Here is a 23304-nt window from a genome sequence, read left to right on the forward strand (position 1 = left end):
TATCCAGAGTGAACTGCTGCCAAATTATAATGCAGGAGACCTAAACTGTAAATCCCTACTACAGTAAATATTTATTTACAGAGACAGGATAAAACCTCACTCCCTAACAGCAAATAGTTTTACAGAGGATTTTAGTTCTGTTTTAAGAAAAAAAAGATTGAAGCTCCAGTTTTCACTAGATAAACTAAGATACCAAGACATACCATATAAACCACAAAAAGCCACCATCTCAGTCTATTTGATTTAAAACCAATGAATGCCAACTTGTGAATAAGACCCCTTTTTCTATCTCTTCAAATTAAGCAGAGAACTCTTTTTTTGCTTAATTTTATTTCCCAAGTGAACTTGATCTCATGACTAACAAACCTCAGCTTAATGAAATAGTGAGCATGGGCTGACATGGAAATGTTCTTAGTCAACTGAGATGTAAACAGGTTAGTTTAAACCTTTAGTGAAAAAATATTTCATCCCCGTTTACAATAAATAGCTCAAGTACATTACGCTCAGTGGTCATGACTCGGGTAAGACAACAGTAACTCAGTAAACTAAGGTGTGTATCCAAGCCCTTGTATGTCAATCTATCTTGCCTATCTGTGGCAATAAAGACACCTTTGAAAGAGCAGAAAATTAGAAGCACAACTCTGAAAAAAGGTAAATATTAGTCTCCTTGGTAGGTACAGAGAAAAGTATCGCAAGTATCACAGCTCCTCCTTACCTTTGCTTCCATACAGCTAAAAAGCTGTGTAACATGAATCGGGAAGCGTGTGCCGGTCATTTTCCTACCTGTCATCCCCAAACGTAAATACGCTTCTTAACAGAGTGGTGTTACTCGTCTCACAAATATATGCACTGCAAGATAATTTTTGCTCCAGCTGCTGAAAAATATATGCAGCACAGATAATTTCAGATCTTTATTAACTAGCAAGTTTTCCTTTTGATTCCTGTTGCAGCTGAGCAGCAAGCAAGCTACGCCAAAAGCTCAGTGTGCTAAAACACCAGTAGGTATAAATGATTTCTGCCATTTATTCTACTACTGTATATTTAGTGACGTCACAGCACAGACCTTTAAATTTTGAAAAGCAAGCATCTTCTTTGCTGCATGCTGAGCCTAGCTACAGTGCAGGTTTCCTTCCCTGTCCTGCAGTTCCTACCAAAATAAATTTCTTCAAGTTTGTACTTTTTTAATTGGTCCACCATGAAACTCTCTTAGAGACAAGGTCCTTGCCATTGACATCCATTACTTCAAACACTTTAACATTATTCCTTTTACAAACACCAAATAAGAAAAATGTCCCCAGAGCATACAAACAAGCTGTCTCCGCTTCCCCCAAACTCCTAAGCCTGTGAGCTAGCTAACAACGGTGCAGACAACAAGCTACATCTTTTAAAAAGCAGGACCAGCAGCCGGGACCTTCTACAGACTGAGGCTGGCAATAATTGCTGCAGGAAATCCAAGGCTTGAAGAGTCAAGGATTTTCCCTGCCTTTCCAAGCACAGCACATACAAGCACGGAAGACTAGTTCCGACCACGTATTTCATTGATAAGTTCTTCTCCTCTCACAGTTGCATTTTACTTAAATATCTCAAGCAGCAAGAGGCAAACTGAAACAATGGAAACAGCAAACACACAATTTGTTTTCTGACATTTCAGTGAAAGACTGGTATTTTATGACACCAAATACTCATTCGTGTAACTACTCCCAGAATACCCATCGCCTCATTAAGGTCCTGTCTAAACTATAACCAAAGCAACACCTTTGTGACCAATGTGCTTAATCTCACTAGACCTTGCTTACGGCATGTGAATTCACAGCACAGGTTTTGTGTGGCCATAAATGCAGTTCTGCACATGCTATTTTGCCTAGCTATATTCTTAATAACACTCTCTATAAAACCTGAGTAGCTCTGCCATAGAAGCTCTGCAGAAGACAGAAGGACCAGAGGACATGGTCACAGGGTTGCACAGCAGCATACTTTGGGACAGTCTATTGGTGCTGAATTACCAGGAAGCACAACCAGTCAAACAGGTTACAGTATCTGTGTCCTTAGATGAGGTCTAAGAAAAAAAAGAGAATGAAATGTAAAGTTAAGCAGGCACATGCCTGCAGGTGGAAAGGCAAGACTAAACAAAACCACTACAAGCTATTTCTGTCCATTTTAATCCACACTGGTCAGCTCAGAACTATGCTGTGTGTGGACACAAGCTGTAAGAGCTAACTGTATCACCTGCATATTACAAATTGGTCCTGCTGCAATGGTCAGTCCAGAAGGGTCATGCAAACAAATCCAATTGCAGCATTCTTTATAAACCTAGGACAGCACCAGAATTGCCAGCCTTCCTTCAGGTAAGTGTTTCTGCTGTCATCTATCTTTTTCTCCTTGGTCTGACCTTTTCCAGCTATTGGCTGCTTCCTCAAAACTCACATCTCACCTTCTTAAAGTCTGTCTTACAAAGTGTACTCCTGTATTCTTGGGAATCCTTTGCTACTGCCTCCTCAGCTAGTCCCCATTACTGCTACTCAAACCCTGCAGCACTGTTCATCTCTCCTCCCGCTCCTGTCTTGAGGCATCGTTGCTCTCTTCCCTCAAGACTGAGTCTTGCACTGCTGCCTGCCTCTTTCACTCGTAACAGCCCAGCCCCTCAATGCCACCAGTCACCTCTAGCCTTCTCTCACCAGCTGAAAAATGCTGTTCAGGAGAACAAGATTTTACTTGGCACATTTGCGATGACCTCATAAGATAATAGCTGTTCATTGGGGTTTTTTTCTAAAGTAAGCACTAATTTTCTTGAGTGACACATAGCAATACAAAATTAAAATCAGGCATAGCAGATTATGCTAGTTTATACCTAGAGGGTTTGAATATTTTCAAATCTGCAAACACAAATGTAACCGCATTTCTTCCAATTTTCTTGTTAATCTTTCTTAATAACAATTTTAATTCAGTAACACCTCACTGGTTCTGTTTCTGTTCAGTGAAAAACATAACTTGCACAGATGAAATCTGTATGAATCATTATGAGAAAAGCTACAAATATAAAATGTGCAAAGCCACATAAAATAAAAAGCATACTACAGGAACTATCCCATTCAAGTGTTTTTCCATGCTGTCAAATGCCATCACGGACAGAAGGCTAGTGACGGAATCGTCACTTTCAACAAAAACCAAACGGCACCAGGAGGCCCCAGCTGTCTGTCCAGCTGTAAGTCTATGAGGATGTTTTTAAACGAATACCTAATTCTAGCTGTTGTAATTTCATTTTAGTCACAGTTCTGAACTGAATTTTATCACACAGAAAGACAATCTTCACAGCAACTCAGCTTCCTTGGCTTCCAGAGATAACAGGGCAGAGAACGGCCAATTTAGGCTGATGACCACAAAACTTCCAAGGTTGCAAAGTATCACCCTTGGCTCTAAGCCAAAGCCTAACATTATCTATCTATCTATAATATTACTATATCCCTAGAAAAGAACTTGGGATTTTGTAATTATCTCTTTTCAGACTTGCCTTGCACCCTGCAAGTGGTTCAGATGCCAGTGAAGAATGCCCCACCTCCAGCTGGGAGGGCTATTTCTACATCTGGAATTCATCAGACAAAAGTCTGGACTTTGTGTTTTTATCTGGTAGAATGAATGTTTCAACAAGACAATTATGCCTCATGTTTAATACAGCTTGCTTTATGATGACACAATGAGAGAGAGCCTAGAAAACTCAAGAGAGATGCAACTCATGCAAAACATCCAAGAACCATATCCCACCCAGGAACAACTTTCCTCTGCTTCCCTGTAGCATTTCTCCTTGACAGGGTCAACGACAGATACCACCAGACCAGAGGTCTCAGTGGTGGCCGGGGTCCCTGCAGTGCATGATGATATAAACAGGTGAGAACTAAAAATAGAAACTCCGTTCCATACCTTGAAGTTCTCATGAAATAAAGTTTATTATATGGTGGTCAACGCCCTGTCACTCTCCTGACACACCCTTCCTGAACAGCTCTGTCAAATCATATCCTTATTTTTAAAGTAAGCGATAAGAAATGCCTGAGCAGCAGCTCGCTTCAAGCAGCGTCAGATGCATGCAGAAAAAGGGATTTGGGAATGAGCATCTTGCCAAAGCAAGACAGATCCCTCACTTCTTCAGATGTCTCCGCTTCCAACAAGCCGCAAATCTAACTCTGCCAGGGCGTCCGTCGGAGCAAGGGGCTGTGAAGCTGAAACCAAGTGTTGGGGTACACCGGCCTCAGCTCTGCCCACAACCCCAGGGACAGCAGCCGGCCCAGTGCAGCCAGCGGCCCCAGCCCTGCCAGGACTCGCATCCCCACCGGGCCCTTCCAGGGGCACCAGCAGTCCCCATTCCACACGGAGTGTGCAGGAAACTTCACCAGACCTCGCTTCTCCCGGTGGGATGTCCTTTGGAATGCCTCTCGCACGCAAGGAAAATCGGGGGGGGGGGGGGGGGGGGGGAAGGAGGAAAAAGAACCACATGAGAAACCCCACGAAGGTCAAGGGCACCAAAACTCGGCCAGGTCTCCCCTCCTCCCTGCCCCTGGGGAGCAGGGGGTCCCAGGACCGGCACACGCCCCCCCCAGCCCCTCCTCCGGCCCCTGAGGGACCGGGGCTGAGGCGGGCCCGCCCCGCCGCCGAGCTGAGAGGAGACCCCGGGGAGGGGGGGGACAGGACGGTACCTGCCAGCCCGCCTCCGCCCTCCTCGCCGTAGCCCCGCCGCCTCTGCAGGACGAAGTACTGGTTGGAGCGCTCCTGCACCCACAGCTTGAGGGCATTTTTCAGCAGCACCTCCTCGGGCTTCAGCCACATCGCGGCGACCCCCTCACTCCCCGCCACCGCCCATGCCCGCCGCGCCGCCCGGCCTCCCGCTCCCACGTACACAGCCCGACGGCCAAGCGCCGCCGCCGGCGGAGGGAGGGGCGCGCCTGCCCCGAGGCATGCTGGGAACTGTAGTCCTCGCGGGCGGCTGACGCGGTGGCGCCGCTGTCTCAGGACTACAGCTCCCGTCGGGCCTTGCGCGGCCGCCCGCCCGCCTCCTGGGCTGTGTGGCGGCAGGCGGGCCGGCCCTCAGGGGCGGCTGGAGGGAGGGCGGGGAGTGCCTGCTGACAGTTCCCGAGGCTCGCCCCGGCCCGGGAGTTATAGCCCCTTCTGTTCACAGGGAGAGAGCGACTCGTCCTTCCGCTCCCCGCACACGGAACCTCCCGTGGCCCTGTCCGGGAGCTCTGCGGCCCCGGCGTCGCTCCGGTCAGGCAGGGCCACAGCAGGCTCGGAGCTCCCCGACGGTCCTCCAGCGCGTCCGTAAAATGCCTCATAAGGTAGGCTGGATATTTTCATGGCCTCTCTGCCCGTCAAAGATGTCCCATTTTCAATTTTGGCCAAATGGTATTCCATTTTCAGACAGACGTCACCAGAGAATAAAGCTTTTACGTTTGTTTTCCTGCTAGCACCAAGCCTGACACTGCAGCAGGAGACTGAGGTGCAGAGAAAACCCACAGGAAAATCCTGCCACGCAAGGAAAGGAGCCATGACCAGCGCGTCCACTGACGACAGCACCCCAGTCGCTGCCCACGCGTGTCCCTTCCCAGGTCCCAGGCCACGCCAGGAGCAGAGGAGCAGCCCCACCAGCTGCAGAAGCAGACATACAGTCAACAATGCCTATTTACATTATTCACGTTATAAAAAAGACAGTCTGCCTCATTGCTTCTATCACCCAGCACAATTCAGCACTAATTTGGAGTAGAGTAGATGTTTTGTTTGCCGTAAGAGCAGCTTGGCTCATGGCTTCAGTATTTTCATGGTTCATCTGCAAGACCTTCGGCATTTGTCCTCAATGACTAGCTCTTCAGATTATTTGCAGACTGACTTTACCAGTTGTTCTGCACTAGAATAAATCAATCTGTCCTGTTAAGCAACAGGACAGCGGCTTTCATGCTCATACGAACTGCACTTGAGCATCTGCTCTTACTACTGTCTTCTGCTGCTGTTTCTGCCTGTTCTCTCACAGCCAGCTTTCAAAACAAATCAGGTGCTAGAACTATTGTGCCATACGTACCTGGCAGCTGAGGATTTCCCAAGGCTGTGAGATGATCTCTGGATTTGCTTTCCACAAGCACTGCTCAGCACAGCATAACTCCCTGCTGCCCCTGAAGTCACGATCACAGCCACCCAGCTGCTCAGTCTGCCCATTGCCGAGCCCCCTCTCTTGCTGTTTCTTGTGCAGTCTCTTCACTAGTCTCAAAGAGCTACAAATCTCTCCCTGAGCCCTTACACTTGATAGCGCTGTGCTTCCTAAATGGTATCTTTCAGTGCTGACCAAAAGCACAAACAAAAAACCCTCAGGAGTGGAAGACCCACTGCCTCCTCTGCTCCAGGCTGCTGGTGCTGGGGACTTCTTAGAGTTACCGTTTTTTCCCCACCTCCATGCAAGATTCACTCCTGGTATTTACTCCTGTCCTGATACACTCCGTCAATCGGTACAAACGAAGCAAGTAGGACATTCCCGTTTCCCAGGAACTTCTCTGCAGTTTGCTGTCCTGTAAGATCCTTCCCTTAGCAGTCTCCTTCCAGCATATGTGACTTTCCTAAGATTGTCAAGAATAATGCTTTATTGATTGTGTATCACACGAACAATTCAGCATAGTTGTTTACACTCAGCCTCTACTTTGAGCTCTTTCTAAAAAAAAATTATGCACATCATGCACTAATTATAGGTTGCAAGCTTGACACTTTCGCTTTCTCCTGTCTTCCTTTCATCCCTTTCAACAGTTCCAAATGTACTTCACTTCCAAAAATGCTTCTGCCAGCAGCGGTCTCTTTGCGAGCACAGATACAGCGAGATTTTGCCAAGTGCTCACAAAAAGATGTTTGGCAATGCCCTCCAGTTCAAGCTGCATAAGGTACCACGTACCCAAAGGCACCAGTGTGAAAGCAGAACCGAGCGTGCAATCCCATTTAACTCACTAGAAGGCTTCAACACTGGATGAATTGCACTGGTATAAGACTTCTTTTCTTTTCTTCCCATTGCTCATTGCACCATAGCAAGAGAAGCTGTGGTATTAAAAGATTTGACCTTTGGGACTGAATATAGATATAACTAATACTACTATTCTTTTTACCTTTTTCAGAAGCAACAAATTTCTGGTGCTTTACCTTCACTAGAAATTAAAAAGGAATTAAAAGCCATTAGCCAGCATGTGGCAACTTTATGGTTGTACTAGATGATCTTAGAGGTCTTTTCCAACCTATGATTCTATGATTCTGTGATAACTCACTCAGATAAAATATTAGTGAGCCAAGTCAAACAACTCCTAGATATACTAACACATCACACTTTGCGAGGCAGTTACTTCAGTCCTCCTGCCTGAAGGGACTGAGAGCAACAGACCTTAGCAGATTCCTAGAGATTTACCAGCTGAACTGGTAAGAGTCATTCCTGCATGGATGCTGCTGTTCCAAGAGCATTCCCAGAGGGAGTGTTTACCATTTTATTTCCCACAATTAGTCAAGCCCTTGGACAGGAAATACCTATTAGAGATCTAACACAGGTCTCCTAATTTGGATGACAATTGCAAGGAGAGATGCCCTTGGCATTTCCGACACAGAGCTTGGCTTTTGGCATCTCACACACGCTGGACATGTTAGGACATACGTTGCTTTCTTATGTAAGATTCAAACTTTCTTAATCGGATAAAAATTTAGCAGTAAAATGCTACTGCTTGGAAAATGTCTGTTTTGTTTTCCTCTCCCTTGGTTCAAGGTCTTGAATGTCTGTCTTTTTTCCAGTTCCCTCAGGCACTGGATTCTTAACCAGATACTGTTAAGATGCAAAGAGTGGTCCTCTGTCGGCTTGGAGGAATTTATTTATAGGCATTTAAATTCTTTCTTAATCAGTGCACAATCATCCTACAGTCTAATCAATGCATTTTACAGCCAGAGACCCATTTAGTGCTGCAGAGTTTTTCTTTCACTGTATTAAAGACCTCCTAGAAATGGTAAATTACTTCCCTCAAGTAACCATAGCCAAGATTATATAAATAGATAAATAGCTATACAAATAAATTTTGGCTTCACTCTGTACAACCAACAGTTGAACAACAAGTGCAGAGAACTACACAGTTGTTAATTCACAGTGGGTGAACAGTGCAATTTCGTTTCAAGTTTCCCTTGGAGCCAAAATTAAACTGCCAAAGCCTGTAGATTTTCTTTCATCTATTCCAAAATGCCAGCGATTACACCGCTGAGGGAGTGGAACTCTATTCAAGTCCGCACAGGAAAAACATAGGTCTAAACCTAGGTGGAGAGGCAAAGCTACCTGCTGAGCTGGTGTGTGTTAAACACAGAATGAAATTACATTAAATCCCACAGCCAAGGTAGTTGTATATATTTATTCTGTCGAACTGTTGGGTCATTTGACAAGTGCAGATCTTTCCATCTGAAGACTGAGATGGGCTAAGTCCGTTTTATGGGAAGAGTCCAACTGCCCTTTTGACTTGAACTGCTTTTATATGTTTGCAGCCCCTCATCAACTATAACTACATTTCTATAGGGACACCTGAAAGATTTCCTCAATATGAGAAAATTGTATTATTTTGGTCTGGGATTTAAAATAAAATCCCACTGCTGTAAAGGCTGGTTTAGAAGAAAGCACAGTAATCCAAGTGACAAGGCTTCCTCTCCTGCAGGGATCAAAATTCTTTCCAACCCCTCCTTCAAGAGCATACAAGCATTTGAATGAAGTGTCTAGATCAGAGCTTTCCTGGGGGACAGATAAATAACAGCAGTGAGACGATGCTGGAACCATTCTGCTTTCTCTTTGAGGGCACAATAAATGGCATGCCCGTGTGACTCAATGGGAATGTTAACAGAGTGGCAAGGCACACATTTTAGCAACCGTTGCCACTCGTGGGCACATAATTGCCAGCATCTTACATGCAAGCATTAGTGTATATATAGCAAAACCCAAAAGTATTACACAACAGCAGCAAGCTTGCATTGCATTTCAGGAACAACCCTATCCCCAGGCACATTCCTGTTTGCCTCTTGCTTAGAGGAAAGTCTATGATGCCATAGTGCACATATATGTGTATACGTAACACAGAGCCATTCAAATCTGTAGCATCACCAGAAAAAAAAATGAAACAGATCGGCTGCACAGTGCTCTAAGCAGGGTCATCTAAAGACAGCTGCTATCCGTGGAAACTTGAGAATACAAAGTGAGAACGGAGCTTTGAAATGTCTTTAAAGTAGGTAGAACTGTAACAATGTTCTCAAAGGGGAAAACCTCTGCAGAGTTCAGTGAAGTACAAAAATGACTTTTACAAAGTCAGACAGCAACAGACCCACATTCAGTATCATAGCCTGCGTGCATGAAATTTGCACATTTTCATTTTGAAACAAAAACCCTTGCATAGTTAGTATTTACAAGTAAATCTGCACACACAAGAACACGGCAGACTCACAGATTAAGCTGCAAAACCAGAGAAGCATTAAATCCTTCTCCCAAGTAGTAGCTGAAATACTGTTCAGGTACAAATGCTGCATTTATTCCTTTAGCAGTCCTTCACATTTGATACAAGAATCTTAAAAATATTTGCGAAAATTAGTATAAGCTCCAAACAAGTCCACATCTTTACAGAACACGTACACAACATCTGATCCTACAGTAGTAGTTCACTGACATGAGCTGCTGCATCCCCCAGTACTCTGCTAGTGCATTCCTTGAGAAAATGCTGCGCATCCACCCTCCCCTTAGAAATATCAGTACTGGAAAAAAGGCAGGTTTATTGCTCTTAAAAGGTAGTAAATAAAAGGCTTGATTCCTATAAACAAAGCAACCCAAGTGTATAGATTGGAACCAAAATAAAAAAGCCAAAGCACCTTTCAATGTATTTAATCAATGTCAATTACACCCCCCCCCCCCCTTTTTTTTTTTTGAAGGTCAAGTCTTGTTCCTAGTAAACACAGAAGACTGGCAGACGATTCCACCAATGTTCAGGGGTTGTATATTTACATGCTTGGTGGTTCCCTTCTCTGCACTTCAGATGTAGAACAGAAAGGTGGTCACAGCAAAATACAGCTTCAGAGTGAAGTCCGATTATATTCGGCTTTGCTATTTGAGCCCATAACCAGCTAGTGCTTCTAGACTAGACTTGGAATTGAGCTAAAAACAAGCACACAACTAACTACTACCAAACTGGCCAGGGGAACGACAAGTTTTTGCTTTTACTACCTCTAACAGTACAGCACAGAACAAAGCGCATTTAATTGTTTTTAAAATGCTTTGTCTTACAAAGCAAGCATGAACTTTTGAGCACAGGAGGGACACTGAGCAACCTGACAGAGGGAAGCGAGATGCAACCTGTCTGATCTGAAGAGCTCACGTAAGACTGCCGTGTGCCAAACATGCCTGGAACAGTTCAGAAACACATCAAGCAGCTCACTGAACACACCTAAGTTGCTTGGGTTTTCTTACATATGTAAGAGTGCAGCTGCTGGGCTTAAGCCTCTCCACACAATTTCAGTCCATGAAACAGCAGCACCCTGCACAAAATTAGCACTCCTTATTCCAATTTGTTTGAGCAAGCACTGCTGCTTTTTGGCCTCCCAAAACTGAATGAGTTTTGGGGCTGTGGGACAGGGCAAGCTCAGCATCTGTTTCCATGTAAGAGCTGGTAATCAACATTAAAAGTCAGGGTCATCAAAATATAGTTTTATTTACATTTTCATATTCAAATTCAATACAAATCATGAAATATTTACAATTTTAATTGTACTATAGCAAAGAAAATGCATTGCTTTTCCCCTCCAGATTCAATAGTACTTCACTGCAGCCTTTAAGACAAGGTTCTGCTAATGTTAGAAACAAGTCATAGATACAGAGATAAAAAAAAAAAATAAAGTGCATCTGTAAGATGTCCTTAGTTACCTTCGCTGGGCAAGGCCCTGCACTTACTATTGAGGCACCCAGTGTTCCTTCTCGACACCAGCTGAACTCCTCATGGATGGCAGACAACTTCTCTGATCATCTGTTGCATTATAGGACGTCAGCTCTCCTCTCCGCAGCTTTAGCACAGAGGCAAGACAGTGTGCAGCAACAGTCCAGCATTTTACAGAGGCTGGATCATTTTCTGAACAAAACAGCAGAACTTTTGCAAAGAATCTACCTTTTCATCTTTAGTTCAGTCTTCCTGAAGTCATCCCAGACTCTCAAAGCCAGGACTCTGGCATATTGCTGGTGCTAGAGATGGTTATAACTCCAAAAATCATGGAGGTTCTTTCAAACTGTCTAATAGTAACAGGTCTGAAAAGTTCCTGCAATTGTTCCCTTTATCATATTGTGCAAGTCAAATTTGGCCTGTCAGCTTGAAGCTCTCTTTTTCCCTTTAGGAATGTGGGGTTGGCGGGTTGGAGTTGAGAGGTAAGAGAATCAGTTTACCAGATAACCAAAGACACTGTGGGCAAAATCCAGTTTGACAGGCATTAGTTTGTACTTTTTCCTATCAAATTAGTGCCCTGAAATATTAAATACAGTGTTGCTTTAAACCAGATTGTGCCTGGTAAACAAGTATTAGACCAGATCAAAATCAATTTGCTTTCAATGAAAATCCACTTGAATTAAAACAATAAACAGCAAAAAACCCGAAGTCAAAACAATTCCCAGTAAAGACAGCTATGGCAAAGAATCTCCTCCTTATTTAAATGACTCAAACACTGAAGAGAAGCTTTGCTGATTGAACTTCTGTTTTAGTGTTAAGATCTGATGGTTTTCTTTATATTTAAGACAGCTTTATTTGAAGAGTGCTAAAAATAAATTCCACATGGGAGATGCAGTTTTAAGAATTGCAAACCATACAATTATGATTTGAACAGTCTATTTGATCTCATCATTGCCAAGGCAACATTTTTATGCTACAGTCTTGCAATGTTTGGTATACATGCGATGGCAGTAGGCAGCTCCCTGCAGAAGACTTGCGCCACGTTGCCAGGCATGTTCTTAGGACCTGACTTCACGAACTTATGTTTCGTCTGCCTCAAAACTTGGGTTGTCAACGTGTGGAAGGACATTCACAGTGGAGGCCTGGGATTCATTGTTTACAAGACGTGTGTTGTCATCTGTCCAGAATAAAACCAAGAAAACACAAGTTAAATAAGTGTCATAGGCAAGCTTTACTACCTTAAGCAAGCCACCCTCACTTTATTTCCACAAGCCCACTGCAGTGGTCTTTTCCCAGCACTTTTCCTGCAGAGTGGGAAAGCCAAGGCCACGCTCCAATTACCACTTCTGCTGGCCCTCATTAGTTTGTGAGCCCATTCTTGACACTACCTGTCACTTCCAGAGCTGAGCAGATACCTCTAGAGGTCCCTTCTCACTAGCGCTGAGCAAGCCCAGGTTGTGTGCTCAAGTGGCAGAAGGCTATGTGAGCCTATGAAATCCAACTATAAGGAGACTGGTAATTCTTATATAACTTTAGAATAGCTGAAGACAGACATCAGGAGCAACGAGACTAGGTTCAGGATAAGCTATGGGACATGGGCTGATTTGGAGAGGAAGGTCTTCTCCCTACAGACTAACCTTGTTAGTGCCCTCTGCCCTATGGGGCTGCCCAAATGGGGCGCTTGCGGGAACAACATGTCCCACAGGCGGCAGGCAGCAAATCCTACACTTCCCTATCAGCTAGGCTTCCCGTGCCAGAGCATCCCTTTCACCTCTGAAGCTTCCCCACTTACTCCTCTTCCCAAGGCCATTCCACCATCCAGGGGACAGTTATGTCCATTTGTTTACCTGGAATCTTTCCCTTTTTAATATCAACTGCCAACACATGCTCAGTGTTGCCAAGCTGAGCACTAAAAAGACATTTTCAATTAATTTGCTCTTGTTCAAAGAGATAAGGTATTTGGAAAAGATTATAGTCTTTTCCAATTACAATTCTCTGAAAGTCTTCAAAGATGACTCAGACTTGGCAAAATCCAAAATTCAATTAAGTATTTGTCATCTCTATTTTGCACCATCTAAGCTAGAGCAGGACTGTCTCCCCAAAAGTTTTCTGTAAGTAATTAGCTACTTGAAGCAGACAGATCTGGTGACAAAGCAACACTCACTCATCCAAAATTAAATCTCCAAAGACACAATGAGATGAGGGACATGTTCAGAAAAATCTTTGGCCTTTAAGTAGTAAGCCTCTGATTTTCAGCTACTCTTTTCATAGATTTCAGTTTTTAAATTCACATTTAGGTTGTGTTTCATTTGAAACAAAGACCAAGTGTCAGAGCCAAGTGCTAAAACATAAGGGAAGATTAAGATTACCCTGGAAAACAAGGTATTCAAGCACTGAGATGTTACTAAGGCAACCTGCCCCCTAAATCACAGCATAAGCAACAGAGTGCAGAGCAATCTAGCAAGACAGATGAAGCAACAGACATACTTTCTGTTGGTGCGTGTTCCTCCAAAACAGATTCATCTGCTCCTTCTACAGAAGCATACCCAGATGATGCAGTTTCACTATTATCCTCTTCGTCGACTACAGAGATATTTGTTATCCCACTAGATGCTGTGGCTTGCACAGACTCAGCCCCTTCTTCTACATGCACCTTTACGAAAAAAGAAAGCGGTTAAGTTAGAACTTTGTAGGAGGCTGTACCTTTCCAGGAGACCAGTGCCTGCAAGGACTGGAGTCTAGTGAACTTCTACCCAGAAAAAAAACTTAAAATGGAAAAAAAAAAAATCTCTGCTGTTAACCTCCAGCATCGTAGTGAAAACCAGTTACTGACTAATTGAGTAGGAAGTTCAGATGCAGTTTCTGCCTTCTTCAGCCAGCTCTTCGCTTTTACTGCCCAGTACCAGGAAAATAGATTCTTCCCACCACTCAGGTCAGATCTCCCTCCCCGAGGCAAACTCCAGCATACATTTTAGCTGGTCCAGGCAGCGTCAGGCATTGGCAACAGCATCTTGCCTGGCACTTGCCACAACGAGCAGTTGCAGAACACACCAGAAATTGCTTATGTAACCTAGAAAGTCACGCAGCTCCAGGAAAGCCCTACATGCTAACACATTGGCTTTTCAAGGACTCGGGGTACTCAGTAAATGAACAGAGGCTGGTTTCAGGGACAGCAGAGTTGTGAAAGTCTGCCTAAAGCTCTGAGAAACACCCTTAGCTGCAAGCACAAGAGCTAAGAGCAATTCTTCAATCATGCATTACAATCAATTTCAGTTGACCTTCTGCCCAAGACTTTAGGTAATACCAGCTCAGACCAGGTCAGCTGCAGGCTTCGCTACAGAGGACACAGAAATTAGTCCCGTAGCATCTCACCACTGACATGGCAATGCCTGTGCTTATCACCTATGCTCTGGAGGCAACATGAAATAGCTCCATACATGGTTACCACACTAGCATAACACTGATAATGGCATCTGCCACTAAGACAGGCTACTGCCTTACCTCAACAACGAAAACTTTGGCGATGCCACATTTGCACATCGGGCACGTCCTGTGCTCCAGAAGCCAGGGGTCAATACAGTTCTTGTGGAAGAGATGGCTGGTGGAAGAAGGTAACCAACGAGTTAGGTTTCACACCATGAAAACTGTTCATGTGGCAGCTATGAAGGCCCATTTAGAAACACCAACAATTTATTCATTCTGGAATGGATTACCTTATTTTGCCACGAGTTTCAGTTGAGTTATGGATAATTGATCTGTCAGCCTGTAGCTGGTTTATGCTTATTAATATCTCTGTATAACTTGCTAGAATTCAGCATTATCATCTTAGTTACATCAGTCTTACGCTATTCTTTTTAAGTCTGTGTACAATACATTCCCAGCTGATAATTTAAGACAAATATTGACATCTCAGCCTTAGCTTTAAGGTTGCCTTCTGTCATGCAGATGCAGATGACTAAATAGCACTTGTTTCTGTTGAAACTACGCAATCTCAGAGTTACGTCCTCACGATAAACGATACTCCCACACATTTACTTTGTCTATGGAGTCACTGCGTATTCCAAGCAGATACTTGGCAGGCTGTGTACTCAAAAAAGTAAATACAGTTCAGCTATTACAGATGCAAATGTGCAGTTGTATGAAGATACTCAGTTCCACAATGGGTCTGAATTGGGCCACAGAGTTAGGAGGAAGACTTGAAATCCCATAATTTGCCTGTTCTCTCAGCCTGAATAGAAATAGCAAGGCAGACAGGCACTGCTCTATATTAATCAGAAATCTGTTATGAGACAAGTGCAGAGATCACCACATCCAGTGCTCAGCATCCTATGCCCCAGTACGATACCAGAATTCTCCAGTTCAGCCCATAAAACCAGCACCTCCAGCTGCACCAACGTAATGGCTAGAATACAACCTGAGACTTCCTTGATGCGTGACTATTTTAAGTACTTGGACTTAATACTGGTCTTCTGTACCTCTGCTGCTATAAATGCCTTCAGTTTGACTATCTGGACAAGAATGCCTTCTGCAAATACACACACCCCAGATACTCGGATACCACCGATGTGACTCACAGGAGCATTCAATTGTTTGTTTCTTTCACAGATATAGTTACACAATATCAACAAGTAGGGTCTCAGTGCTGAGGTCAACCACCAACATCAAGTACGTTCTTGCAGTAAACATCAGTTTATAACTCATGTGAGAGAATTTAATTATGGTTGATACTGGCAGAGAACACCACTGGTGAAGATTATCAAGCAAATTCAGTCATCTTAAGCAAGTGCCTCTCAGAGCTATATTTGGGCCAAAGCAGAATGAAGCATCACAAACGTGTAAAAGCAGTCTCGGAGCAAAGCATAACGCAGCACATTTGTGTATAAAGAATACATTCAAAAGAATGTTGCTCCTCACCTAACCTCACAAGTCATGCTTTGTTTGCAAGTTCATATCAAGATTAGCAGAGCTGATAGGAGACCGGACTGTACATTATTTCCCTATCAGCCAAAAGCATCTAGAGCCTGTCTAAATGCTTCTTTACTCATGAGACTGACTTCATTACTAAACAGGACTACCTACGAGCATAAACCTGACAAGACAGCTGAATAATCATTAACACATGTGCCAGGAAGCTTATTCAGTTTTGTTTTTTTTCTAAACTATTAAGCATTAGATCAAGAAAGTTTGTTGATAATGCCTTAACAGGCCACCTTCATAATACCAAAACAGCTGAGAAGTCCTGCTGAGAGAGCAAAGAAGGCTTTTGAAAAACAGTAACCTTGTGCAAAAGTAACCCCAGCTTAGATTTGATAGCGTTTGACAAATAACACTGCTCAGCACACAACAGCAGCTACAGATTTTTCCATTCTTCAGAACTTGATTCTTCCTACATCATAATTTTTCCAAGTGTTTTTCTGTAACCCTCTCCAAGGGTTACAAAACCTCTTACCATACAAAATTTGTGCAGTTCACGGTGCCGCCCTCTGATTTTAGCAGCTTTGCCAGAGCAGGCCCATTCAGCAGGCACAGGGGGAAGTCCCACAGAACAAGTTTCCTTAAGCCCTGAAAACTCTTCATTGCTCATCTTAGGAGGAATCAGATTAAAGCCTGAGTGCTACAATACCAGGCTTCCACAGAAGCACAGCAATGAGATACAACAGTAGAGAATTCTAGAAAAATAAACTGCTATAGCTCTATTTTGGTCTCTATTTCAGATGATGCATACAAAAATAGAAATGCCTTCTTCTAAGCTACAAAAGTTAGCACGGTTTAATAAGTTTAGCAAGAGCACAACCCTCTCAGTAACCAGCAAACTAAGTGACAAGAAATGGGCCTAGTTTCCCAGCTATCTGCAATTTAGAGGTAGCATTCTTACACACCAGCAAAGGAAGAAATCTTTAAAAAGCCCTGGCATCCCCTAGGGAGGCCCTGTGGTCTGCCAAGTCCATCCACTCACAAGGGAAGTTATGAACGCAGGCCATCGGGGCACGCTACAAGTATGCATTTACACAGCTCCTGCTGTTCAAAACACTGACAGAGATTCAAGAATTCTTCCTGTGCAACAGCTTGATTAAAGTTTGATCAGCTTTGTTAACACAGCAGAAGGAACAGCCAGCAAGAGGCATGCTTCCAGATTTTGGTTTAAGGGGCACTTTGGAAGACAACTTACTCGCAACTCAGAATACGCACTACTTCGTTCGGCTTGTACAGCTCGAGGCACACAGCACAGCAATCTCCGTCAGGATCAGTTTCCTAAAGCAGTGAAATTAATTTACAGCGTTAGCAGACTTTAAGAGCTTCCTCTGAACTACAGGCAGATTCACTGCAGACAAAGGGTCTAGCTAAAGTAATCCAAGACAGCTCCCGCATGTAAACACATTATGGGGATTACTCATAGTCAAGCTGACACTAACAGAAGCATTGAAAGTTTAATCCCTTGGTTTAGAAGTCCAGCTGCAAACCATCATTGGATTGTTTGAGGCACTACTGTAGAGGGTTAGAAACTGCTACCTCCAGTTTTAGTTACAAAAAGAATAGCCAGGGAAGCTGACTATAATTACTAGCTTACCTTTAAGCATCCATGTGAGCAAATTAGGACCTCTCATCTCAGAAAGACTACAAGCAAGCAGCTAAAAAAATAATCTTAATTATGAGAACGTGTGAATTGGAAAGTCTTGCACCCCCGAAGAGGACCTGGTCTGAAAGAGGAACCATCTCTTCAAGAGACAGTTACTGACTCAGACGTCTGCATCCTGCTCCAGTACCAAGGCCGACCCTCTGGGCTCCACGCAAAGAGCGTGCCCTAATGCTGGGGAGATGATGGGATCAGTCATACCTTGTCCCCCTGCTTCAGGGTGCGCAGCTGTAACTGTTCAACGGCCTTCTTCACCTGGCCCTTTAGCTGTCGCTGTAACAGAAAGTAGTCCTGGTTAAACAGTCATTTTTCTCTTTAAGCGGTGGTTACTAATACTTACCCAGGTGCCTACCGCAAGCACGCACCAGTTTTATAACCCAGATATTATCAAAACAAGCCAAGTAAGCATGACCTCGCTATCTAGAGACACCATGAAGCAGAGTTTCAGGACATACTGGTGTGGTTATTGACTGCAGATGACACACCAATAAGGTATTTGCATATGCTTTTTTTTACCTAACCTTTTCACAAAGCACAGGAATTTCAAGGATTTCTTTCTTGAGAAGATGTGAGAATACCTTGATCAGATTAGACCCAGACAAAACAAACAGAAGCCTTCAAACTGACTTGGTGCAGAAGAACAAACACTGAGTCTGACCATCAATAATTTTAACTACTCACTTTATGACAACTTCCTGCCACAAACTCATACCCTGATGAAAGCAGTGATTCTTTTCCAGTCAGCCCAGCTACCACCGCCGCACCCTGAACCAGTCCTCTGCCACAACGGCTTTACAGAGCACACAAACTGCTCGGGAGCCTCCTGGCACCGATTGCTCCCGCCAAGTGAAAGAACGCAGTTCTATCCCAATATTGGTTCAAAGTAGCATGTGCAAAGGAAAATAAAGAAGGGCTCAGAGCTATTTCTCCCCCTCCTTGTGACACAAGGTGTGAAACAAATCAAACGGCTAGCCCCGGGTGGATGACAGGGCAGCTTTAATGAAAGCAGAGGAGGAAGCATTCCCTTTCACGCAATGATTTGCTCGCTGCTGTCATGATAGCAGGGCAGAGATGAGCAGGCAGCAGAAGCCCAGCTTGCGTGGCAACTGTTGCTGTCCAGCTGTCACTGCAAAGCATTTAATTAGCACAGGAGCCAGCATCCCTGTTTAAAGGTCACAGGTTGGTGCTGTTCCACCAACGCGAAGAATATGACTGTCCTCTCCCTCCCCAGTGCACTGATTGCCTCTGGACACAGAGGGATATCAGGCAGCTCCGGCAGTGCCGTCCCAACACAACGCTTCTCTTAGGCACAGACGAGGCTCCAGTTTTGCAGCTAACAGAAAATCCTCTTCCGAATTCAGCTGCCCAGCGCGGGAACCCCACACTGTTAAACTTTCCAGCATTACATCCCCTTAAGCTTTTTAGTTCAGTTACAGGAATCTTTTCTGGGATGAAGGTGCAGTGCTGGTGGCACAAGCACAGATGCAACAAGAGGATGGAGGGATGCTGCTGACACCTAACAAACTCAGCAAGAATTGGTAATTCAAGTCTGCATAAGTTTCCCTGTGCTGAAGCAGTTAACGCAAACAAGCTGAGTTATATGGTCTGCTGGGACCCTGTCAAACAGTTTTGGTGCAAAATGACCTGTATATCAGCGTTGTTTTGGGGTCCTACGATCATCATGTGCACGCTTTTAGCAGTTTAATAGTTGATAGCTGTTAACAACTATCAAGGAAGAGATGCATACAACCCAAAGGTGAAGGATGCAAACAAGTTTTCAGGTATATTTTTTAGGAACAAGAACTATTCAAGTTTTCTTTGAAGCTTGTAAAGTTCTTCTGCTGAAGACATCAATACCTGTTTCTGTACGTCACTTAAGGTTAACTTGTCAATGCTTTGACTGAAGCCACAGATCAACAGTCACACACTCATCTCAGTCAACACTGAGGCCCCCCCCAAAGTGTCAGCAGCAAACGTGGCAACATCAACAGAGCAGGAACGCAGTACCTCTCATTAGTACTTCTCATACACAGCCAGAACTGTCACCTCTACTTGTTATTAATTGAAAACTAAACTTTCTAGGAATGTACTCCCTCATACAGTATCTAATCTACACATCTAATGCCAGGCCAAGCATATTAGGCAGGACCCAACTGGCTGTATCGTTAATAATTTACCAAAACAATATTTTAAGTTTTGCCTGGGCACAAGTTTAATTGCTCTTCATGAAATGCACCAATGGCAAAGTCACCTTTAACATTGATTTTGGTAAATACAGAAGAACACCTCTCCGGGGGAACAAAAGAAAGCTTGCAAGAGGAAGCTTTTTCTTGAATAGCCTACCAGGAGACCCAGGATACTCAAGCTTAGAATGTCAAAGCATTTTGCGAAGCAAAATTTTTCAAGCAAACATTAAATATTAATGATGTTAAAAGTCTAAAAGCCCCAACCCAGCAACTCTAGAAAAAAATAGCTAAGCTGAGGCAGGAAAAAAAAGAGTCATATCATAAAACAGGTAAGGTCCTGGCTCCTATCCAGGCTCTGGCATGTTTAAGTACAGAGGTACCTAACTGGGAAAATTAGGTTTGCTGTTGCTGAGTCCTCAGTCTTCCACAGTCCAACGCTGCCAATTTTATTTCCAACCCTTTCTGCATAAGGGTGCCTTCCCAGCACCCTGCGACCACAGTCATGGCAATGCAGACCGGCAAGGTCTAAGGAAGTCGTGAACTCTTGCTTTTCTCCTGTAAGCTAAGGAAATTGTCCCCTAGCGGTAGCTACTGCCATGAAAACAGTTTTGAATTGCGGAAAGTTGAGCAACTTGCCTCCTCCAAAGCCATTAATTAGGTCATTTCTCAGCAGCAATAGCTAATCTTTACGAAACCAATGGCAGTGAAGACTTGAGCTTAAATTAGAAACCAGACCACAGATAACATCACTGGCCGTTTTGCATTATTAAGAAAGGTTAATATATTGAGGAACTGAATTTGCCAGTGCTCCGCTGACTAGAAAGGTAACAAGCCACCTACCACACTTGCCTTGTCTTTCCACCTTCTTGCTCTCAGACCTCAAGATGCAATAAGAGATCACAGAGGTGTGGGTTTGAGTTTCAAATCCAGAAGAAAATATGCATTCAGATAAGAATAGCACATTGTAAATGATTGAGCTAGTTGGCTCATGAGGAAAAAGCTACTCTATTTTAACTCACAGTTAGGACAGATGTGCTACTAAACTTTTGTTTTCGCTTGGACCACAAGACAACATGACCAGCTCTTCCCAACAGTCACTCAACTTTTTAAAACAAATGGTCTGCACAGTTTTACATTACTGACTTATACACAATTCCTGCTCAAGCTGAGTGAGAGACAGCTGCTGCCTTCAAGAAAAGTCTGCAGAGGAGAACATATTTAAAAACTGGGCCATATGTGATCAAGCCGTCCAGAGAAAGTGCTTTCACCAGAAGCAGCAAGTAGTCATACCAAGAAGTACAGAAACTGCATTGGCAAACAGCAAAGCTTAAAGGTATTCAACAGCCTGACTGTCTGCAAAACAAGAGATTGCTTCAGAAGGCACTGAAGTCTGAGGATTTTCCCTCAAGTCAAAATAAAAGGAAAAACATATTGCCAGTATGGTAACACCTGGAAGCCAGCCAGTTCAAGCAGGGGTTACTACTAGTCCCATGCATGAACGAAACACATATCTAGCCAGACTCCCATTTTCGAGAAGCTTTTGCAGAAGAAATAAAGCATCTAGAAAGTGGTCTCCCCTCTTTCTGTTCTACCCCTTAGTAAGCAAGCGAGGCTCAAGCTCCATCGCCCTTTTCAGTCCAACGCAAGAGCTTTGCTGGGGCTCAGTCCCCAAGAACAAGCCAAACATTCAGGAACCTGAACGTACAAAAGACAAGCTGCAAAGCATCATTATCACATAGCACAATTAGCTCATCATATCACTCTGTAGAGCAATTCAGAAGTGTTAATTTTGATTCAGATGGTACACTGACACTTTAAAAGACTCCTCATACAATAGCAATACAATCCAACAGAGAAGGTCAAAAAAAAAGCAGACTTTGAAGAGTAGTTAACACTGGGTAAAGGGGTGCATTCAGAACAGCAGCTCACTTCTGAAAAAGGGAAAAATTGTAATACTTAACTATCAATGCACTTGACTGTTTCCTAAAAACATCCCCCAAATGAACGTATAACCCTTAGACATTTGTGCAATAAAGAACACAAGATTTTACTCCACCAGATAACAGACTGAAGTCCAGGTGATCTGAGTTTCCCAAGGGCTGAACGATAACAGGAAGGCTCACCATGTAGCATGCAAGCTGGTAAGCTGTTTGACTAACTTTCAGTATTTCAGGGAGCCAAAGCACTAGAAGTCTCAGACTTTGGATATACACTGAAAATCCAATCAGCTGGCTAACAGGGAACACTGTAGCATCACCTTTTGGTAGTTCACCTTCACTAACAAGGACTTCCTTGTTATTCTTCGCTTATCTAATCATTGTGAGGTCAGTTTTTAGACGCCATGGTATAAAAACAATTGAAAACAATTCTGGATTGTCTCGAGTTTCACTTTCACCAAACAGAACATTTTTACCCCCTGACAGCAGAGAAGCTTTCTTCTATTCTTATACTTTATAAAGCACTTTTTAAGGCTCCTTAATTTCAGTCCAGCTGAAATCATGTGGAACTGGCATGTCATTTATCAATGTTATTTCAATCTAAAGTAAACTACTTGTGCACACAGAGCCCAAGATAGAAACAGTTTGTGAAGGTGCTAGCCAAGCAGACTGGATTTTCCCAGTACCATCTACCACTGCGGCACTAACAACATCTGTAGTTTGTTGAAAGCCTGATAGCTCAGAACAGAGCTGGACTTCCACAACCGCTCTGTTAAACACCTTCAAAGGAGGAAAAATTTTCAGGCGATTTGATAAAAAATGTCTTTTGCAGAGCAGCTTCTAGGGTGTCCCGTTTTTCCTGCTCAGGTCTGTCTGGCATTGAACAGAGTTCTGATACTAGGGTAGATGGTAGGGAATGAAAGAGGGAATTCATCAGCAGGAGACAGTGCGCATCTCCGTCCACAGATGTCAGCAAGAGGACAGCATCAAGCTACAGAGCTCTGTACCATCCCTCATGAAAAGTACTCCAGAGACATAGGACATCCAGGAGTGGCAATGCTACATCCCACAGGCAGATGACAACTTGCAATACTGCTCTTCCAACTATTCCCTTATTGCATCCTTATTCCCTTTTTGCATCCTCACACCACTTCCAGGTGTGGCGTAACACCAGAAGATATAAACGGGCTAAAACAAAGCACTTGTAGGAGGCCTGGTCCAGAAGTTGAGGCAGACACAGCTTAGATGAGGCATAAATCCAGCTGAGCTCACTGTTAGATCTCTAGGCGCAGTATGCAGATAGCCAGCCGACCATCATCAGCAAGGTTACACTTAGACAACAGGATTTCAGAACACAAACTCCACTGAGTTCAGTTCTGTGATTACTAGATAGAACCCAGCATTCAACTCCAGGAGTACTGCTGTCATTCGCTCCAGCTAGTCTCTTCGCCTGCCAAGAACAGCAATAGTTCTGCACATTAACACTTTACAGGTGCCAGTCCTAAAATGTTACAGAAGCCTGAAACTGGCCTGGATTTCAACACTTGTGTCCAACTTCTAGCTTTACCAGCTTATTTCAGAAGGATCTTGCTCAAGGGCCCTGCAAT

General features: G+C 43.8%; 2 protein-coding genes across 3 annotated transcripts in view; both read right to left on the bottom strand.

Moving 5' to 3' along the window:
• The window catches only part of TBC1D8B (TBC1 domain family member 8B), a 41341-nt gene extending 36488 nt beyond the window's left edge, over window positions 1-4853 (bottom strand). For both annotated transcript variants that reach the window (XM_075435337.1, XM_075435339.1), the window contains exon 1: window positions 4686-4853. In XM_075435337.1, coding sequence (XP_075291452.1) covers window positions 4686-4815 — 130 coding nt within the window. In that variant the 5' untranslated portion in view covers window positions 4816-4853. The remainder of the gene's footprint in view (window positions 1-4685) is intronic.
• A 5840-nt stretch (window positions 4854-10693) lies between these two features.
• Window positions 10694-23304, bottom strand: part of RNF128 (ring finger protein 128) — a 28470-nt gene continuing 15859 nt past the window's right edge. The window contains exons 3-7 of the mRNA XM_075435533.1: window positions 17776-17847; window positions 17110-17192; window positions 14442-14538; window positions 13428-13593; window positions 10694-12117 (exon numbers count right to left, since the gene is read on the bottom strand). Of these exons, the coding sequence (XP_075291648.1) occupies window positions 12020-12117; window positions 13428-13593; window positions 14442-14538; window positions 17110-17192; window positions 17776-17847 (516 nt within the window). The 3' untranslated portion in view covers window positions 10694-12019. The remainder of the gene's footprint in view (window positions 12118-13427; window positions 13594-14441; window positions 14539-17109; window positions 17193-17775; window positions 17848-23304) is intronic.

This window comes from Opisthocomus hoazin, chromosome 14 (assembly GCF_030867145.1).
Source record: "Opisthocomus hoazin isolate bOpiHoa1 chromosome 14, bOpiHoa1.hap1, whole genome shotgun sequence".
Lineage (NCBI taxonomy): Eukaryota > Metazoa > Chordata > Aves > Opisthocomiformes > Opisthocomidae > Opisthocomus > Opisthocomus hoazin.